At 51.7% G+C, this 6,292-nt stretch overlaps 1 protein-coding gene across 1 annotated transcript; it reads right to left on the reverse strand.

Moving 5' to 3' along the window:
- Positions 1-628: 628 nt before the first annotated feature.
- LOC107151584 (calcium-binding protein 5) lies at positions 629-3,680 on the reverse strand. The gene is made up of 5 exons (XM_015496984.1): positions 3,642-3,680; positions 3,438-3,468; positions 2,822-2,965; positions 732-841; positions 629-634 (listed from the first exon to the last, which is right to left on the reverse strand). The coding sequence occupies exons 1-5, from the start codon at positions 3,678-3,680 to the stop codon at positions 629-631; spliced, it is 330 nt and encodes a 109-aa protein (XP_015352470.1).
- Between the last annotated feature and the right edge of the window lie 2,612 nt (positions 3,681-6,292).

The raw sequence follows: 6,292 nt of genomic DNA on the forward strand, positions 1-6,292 counted from the left end.
AATCTGTCATGTTAGTACAGTTATGATCTCTTATTTTTCAGATAAGAAAACACTTGTCGCTATCAGGATTTGGTTGCCAGCTACAAAGCTCAGCTAGTAGGAGGTAGACTGAGATTTGGCCAGGACTCTCAGCCTCCTAGACTCTGCCTTTACCTGTGCAGCCTGCAGGGGTCCCTGGCTGCCGTCTTGCTCCTGCCAGGGTCTCCCCTCTGCATGTCAGGCTCCGTGTTCACAGTCACATAGGGGACAAGTCAGATCCTGTCACTCCCCCTGGTGGCTTCCTGTCCAGTCCATGACAGGTGGATGGGCCCTGCCCTCCACAACTCTGAGGTCTCCACCACATCTGTCCCCTGCGATGTTCTTTCCAGCTCCCTGTCACCCTTTGTCACCCTTCCTCAGACACAGCGTCCTGCCTCCTGGTGTGTGCAGTGTCCTCTCCTGGGATGGGACTTTCCTGGAGCAGTTCTGTCCAGGGGGAAATGCATCGGGAGCCTCTCAGGGGATTCTAAGTTTCCTAGTAGCTACATTAAAGAAAAAGTGAGGGGCTGGGGGGCAGCTCATGGTGGAGGCCTAGCAAGCGGGAGGCCCTGGCCCATGTCAAGTGTCATCCCCTTCCCTATCCATCCCACTAGGGCTGGGCCAAAACAAGGAGGGCAGGGGGTGGCCCTCTGGTAGGCTCTGTCCATGGTGCTGACGTGACCACCCCCAGCACCATGGACCCCTTCACTGACCTCCTTGAAGGCGTCTCGCATCTCCTGGACACCAATCATCCCAGCCGTTTCTGCAAGCAACTTGGGGGTCATCAGCTCCACGAAGTCGTCAAAGTCCACACGGCCCCCCACTGAGGCAGAAAGGGAGAGGTTAGTGGGACTCCACACCCTGACCTTCCAATCCCTCGCTTCTCCCTTCCAGTCAGTTCCAGAAAGAGAGCGGCTCCCAGGTCCCCGCCATGCACGGGTTTCCTGTTCTGCACTTTCATTAGTGCATGGCAGCCTCACACACTAGCGGGTTAGTTTCGACATGCTCATGCCTGGACTGTAGTTTGCTCCTTTTCGGTCCCCAGTGCTTCCTCTCTACCTCCCCTCCTCCCTCCTCCGGGTCCCTTCCTCTCCTGGATCCTTCTGCTTATTGACTTTTAGGTGGGTGCTCTATGGGTGCACATAAAGGTGGAGCTCAGAGTGGGATGTGCACATACGCATCATCTGGTCATTTCATTCCTCGGTTCTTCCCTGTTCCTGTCCCTCTTCCCTCCCTCAACCCCTACCCCACTGATGTCCCCTCTGTTTCATGGGATCCCCTCCCCACACATTCCCCTGTGAGAGAACACGTTCTCCCCTGGCCTTCCGAGTCTGGCTTATGTCACTGAGCGCGGTGTTCCCCAGTTCATCCATTTACCAGCAGATGCTTGAGTCTCATTCTTCTTTGTGGCTGGGTGAACCCCCCTTATCTTTCACTCACTGAGCTCAAGCCCTGTGTCCCTCTAAACTGAACCTGGTGGACAAGGCACGTATGGGGACGTGACTGACTGACTGCACAACCTTGAGCATGGTCAGGACCCCTGTTCCTCGTCTGTGGATCTGTAAAGAGGGAGTGTGAGTTACATTTGCACCTGAGGCTTTTCCAGATACGAATACAGTCATGCCTTGGCATCCACTGGGGGAGTGGTTCCAGGAACCCCCATGGATACCAAAATCTGCAGACGGTCAAGTCCCATCTCCAAAACGTCAAGGTATTTGCATGTAACCTACGCAAACCTCTCATATGCTGTACCTCATCTCTAAGCTCCGAGCTGTTCACTGAGAGCCCCCGATCCTCAGGGTTGGTGGAGAGTCCTCAGAACCCCAGGAGAAGGACCAACAGCTTTGGCTCCTGTCTCACTCCCAGGTTTCTGAGACGTGGGCGGGGGCATGTCTCAGAGGCCCCGACACAGTGGAAATGCTCTCTGAGTTTATACTGTGTTGTTCAGGGCACAATGACAAGAAAAAAAAATAGCCTGAACATGTTTAGTACATACACAATTATTTCCCAAATGTTTTCCATCTGCACTTGCTTGAATCTGCAGATACACAGAGGGCTGAGCACACCATTACCACCTTGAATTCCACCTTAACTCAGTTACATGCCCAGAAGCAAACCAGTAGCAATTTTACTTCAGTTTCAGTCTCAAAGTCACCTCTGGTCTCCATTTAAAAATCGATCCTTTTCAACTCGGGAAGCTGAGGCAGGAGGATGGGTGAGCTCAAAGCCAGCCTCAGCAAAAGCGAGGCACTAAGCAACTCAGTGAGACCCTGTCTCTCAATAAAATACAAAATAGGGCTGGGGATGTGCTCAGTGGTTGAGGGCCCCCGAGTTCACCACCATTAGGTGCAAGTGCACGCTCATTGCTGACATCCAGCATGGCTCCAACCTCACACTCCTCGGATAGACCTTTAGTGGTGACAGTGATAAACCACACTTAATCAGAATTTGTGGGGACTACAACTTGGCCTGCCTGTCCCTCCACCCTCCTTCCCATGGCACCATGAGGTAAGGAGTGTCCTGCCTTCACTCAGAGACCAGGGACCTGAGACCCAAGATAACTTCACTTTTCAGAGTGACTTTCATTGACAAATAATAGAACTGGGACTTGCACCCAGACCTGTCTCCCCAAGGCCCCTCCAACTACTTCAAAAGCCGCCTCCCTGGAGCAGTCTGGACTGCTCTTTTCTACACCCCAATCCTCGTAGCCCCCTGTATCCCCACAGACTCCCCCTCCCCCTGCTCCCCAGTCTCTCCCTGAGCACCACCCAGCCCAGCCCTGCCTTCCTCCCCCGGGTCTCACAGTTCATGCGGACTTGCTGGCCCAGTTCGGTCAATTCCATCTCCGTGGGCATGTAACCCATTGTCCTCATGAGATTCCCCAAATCCTTATGGGAGATAAACCCATCTCGGTCCTTGTCAAACTCAAGGAATGCTTCCCGGAGCTCTGAAAGTGAAGAGAGAAGAACTTTGGAGGAACTTGAAACAGCCGGGGGGAAGAGTGGCATTCCTTGAAACTGTTGCTGAGGCAGTGACAGAGACTCGAAGGGGAATACACCATAAACCCCAGCACTGCAGAACAGCAGTGAGTGGGAAAGGCGCCCGCAGGGGGAACGGCTCCGAGCTGCTCACTGAGCCCCCAATCCTCAGGGTCGGTGGAGAGCCCTCAGAACCCCAGGAGAAGGACCCACAGCTTTGGCCTCATTTTAAGGCTCCCCTCTCCTCTCATCCCGGGTTTCTGAGACATGGGCCGGGCATGTCGCTAAGGACTCCCAGGCACTTAGCTGCCCTGAGGAGGTCTCAGGGTGCAGTGGAGGGGACAGGAAGGGGTGTGAGGTGTGCATGGGAGGAGGTGACACAGACACAGCTGAGAGCAGGTCCCTGGGGGGCGTGGAGGGCATTTGGGGGGCAGATGTTACCTTCGATCTCGTCCTGCCCCAGGGGTCGCTCCTGGAGGGAATGCAGGGAGGGAAGGTGGAGAGACAGTCAGGGTCCCCCGCTCCTCAAGCAGGCCCGTCCTCCACGCCCCTGTTCCCTTCACCTCTCCTCCTCCCTCCCCAACTCCCATTCCTCAGCTTCTGCTCTACTTCCTCCCCATCCCCTCTCACTCCTCTTTCCTGTACTTGAACCTGGATCTGCTCTTTCCCAGACACACATTCCATTGTACGTGGAGTCCGAGCCTCCCCAGATGGACAGGGTGGGATTTGCTGTCCCAGCCCAGGTGTCAGAGGCTGGCTCTGCTGGGGCTCCTGGCATTTGAACCTCAGGACGACTCTGGGAGGGAGACCAGGTATCATTCCCATCTTACCCATGAAGACGCTCAAGAACAGGGAGGTCAAGGAAGCTGCTGAAGGTCACACAGCTCTGAAACAGCAGGTCCCCGACCAGGGGAGGGGAAGTTACCCTTGAGGTCCTTCCAGTCAGGTGGCCAGAAACAAAGCAAACTCTGGTGTAGGGTTTCAGCCTGGGCTTGTCTCACCTCCATTGTTTTCCTAGTTGTTTTTTTCTGATTCTATGAGTAATTCTTGCTTCATATAACAAAGTGGGCTGGGGGCCATTTCCCAGCAACAAATTCACAATGAATCAATGAATGGAGATTGCTGTTTTTTTAGTTTATTTGCTTATTTTTTATTAAAGGGGTCCCTCAAAGGGAATCAAATGAGGCAGAGGTGGCCCTCAGCGTCTGGCGCATTACCTACCTTAACTCACCCCAGAAATCTGTCGTGTTAGTACAGTTATGATCTCTTATTTTTCAGATAAGAAAACACTTGTCGCTATCAGGATTTGGTTGCCAGCTACAAAGCTCAGCTAGTANGGGAACTGCATGGGGCAGGCGTGCTCTCAGGTTTGTCCCTCTGGGTGGCCCTGTGCCTGTCCCTGGCAGCCCAGCCTCCTGCTCAGTCCTGTGCCAGCTCTGCTGCCTCTCTGGGCCTCTCCTGCGAGCCTGAGTCTCAGAGCTGTGAAGGCTGGGGGACCTCGCCCAGGCTGGGAGGGATCAGGGCTGCGCCTGCCTCCCCATCTGGCTGCAGGGAGTCAGGGGCAGGGCCACCTCAGGCTGTGACACAGCCCAGGATGGCACTGGAGAGCATTTGAAAGTAGGGATTAGGGCAGGCGCCTGTCCATTCACTGTATCCACCTGCATCACCTGTGCCCACTCTAAGCCTGGCCTCTGGACCGTGTCACATGCAGAGGACAGGGTCTGGCCCCAGAGCTCTCCTGACCAAGTCAGACCCGTGTGCAGGGACGGCCTGGTGACAGGGGGAACAGTGGTGGAAAAGGCAGTCTGGGCTCTCCCCTGTTCCTCTGGTCCCCCCTGCTCTTCCTGAGTAATTCAGTGGCAGCAGGGAGGGGGCCAGGGCGTGAGAAGTCATGGTGGGCTCAGGGCAAGGGGTGGTGAGGGGTCCACACAGGGAGGGTAGGGGACATCTGCTGTGGGGGCAGAGTCCCCTGGGGAGTGGGGCACAGAGGCAAGTGCCCATAGAAGGTGGGTATGGCCAGAGGCTGTGAGGGTTCCGATGTGACCATGATGCCATCCCCTATGACATGCAGTCACGGTGCCAAATGAGCCACCCCAGTGCCAATCCCATGAGAAAGGCCAAAAGCAGAGAGACCAGTTGTGACCTGTTCTCATCATTTATCAATCTTATCATTACCTGATGTCAGAGGCCCTGGAAGATGAGTGTGGGCCCGTATGTGGCCTATAAAACATGGGTGCTTTCACATTTGCACTGTCCTTTGTAGGATATGAAGCAAACTGAATAACTCTTGTGATGACGTATATCCAATAACTGAAGTTTCAATATTTTTTGTAACTCCAACTGCATATCAGCTATCAGAATAAATATCAATAGGCTCATTTGTAAAATAGCATAAAGCACAAATGAGAGCTTGAAGTTCTGCATTGGGCAGAAACATATGAGGTTTGCATTACCTCTGTATGAGCATGACTATAAAAACCTGCTGTACCTGAGCTTGAGCCATCAGTGAATACCGTTAGTGCGCCATCTATTGGTTGTGCACGTACAATCCTTGGGAAAATATGAATGGTGTTATTAATGCAAATTAAATAATTTTATCACGAAGATAATGACTTTCTATCTGATCAGGAAAATCAGCAAAAGCTGCTTGTCATAAATTAGAAGTTTGAAAGAGCCAATAATTCTGTTGAGCAGAAAATGGAATGATTATAATATTAGGTTCTGATACAACTAGTTGTAAAACTCTTGTTCTGCCCTTTATCACTAATTGAGCAACAAAATCATGATAAGGAGTTAATGACTTTTGAGGAGAGTGGGCTAAATGAATCCACTCAATAACTCCCAATGTTTGCCATATCGCCCTTGTAAGAGCGTGAGCAATTGCAAATATCAATAAATGTATAGGCTCTTGTGGGTTAATTCTAGTAAGTTGAGCATTTTTAATAGCAATTTCAACTTTCCTCAAAGCCATTCTTGCTTCTGCTGTGAGCTGATGAGAAGAAGTTGGAGAAGGATCTCCCTGTAATATCTGGAATAAAGGACTCAAATCTGAAGTAGTTAGCTTTAAAGATGGCCTCAGCCAATTAATATCTCCTAATAATTTTTGAAAGTCACTAAGGTTGTGCAGCTCCTTGACTCTTGTAAATTTTGAAGATGGATTGTGTGTTCTTCAATGACCTAGATACTGAAAAGGAGATGTCTTTTACACCTTGTGAGGTGCAATGCACAAAACCAATGCACTCATTGCTGTGAGCGAAGTCTTTAATTGAGCAAAAAATTTAAGAGTACATCAGAAT

The sequence above is a fragment of the Marmota marmota genome, unplaced genomic scaffold, assembly GCF_001458135.2.
Source record: "Marmota marmota marmota unplaced genomic scaffold, marMar, whole genome shotgun sequence".
NCBI classification, from domain to species: domain Eukaryota; kingdom Metazoa; phylum Chordata; class Mammalia; order Rodentia; family Sciuridae; genus Marmota; species Marmota marmota.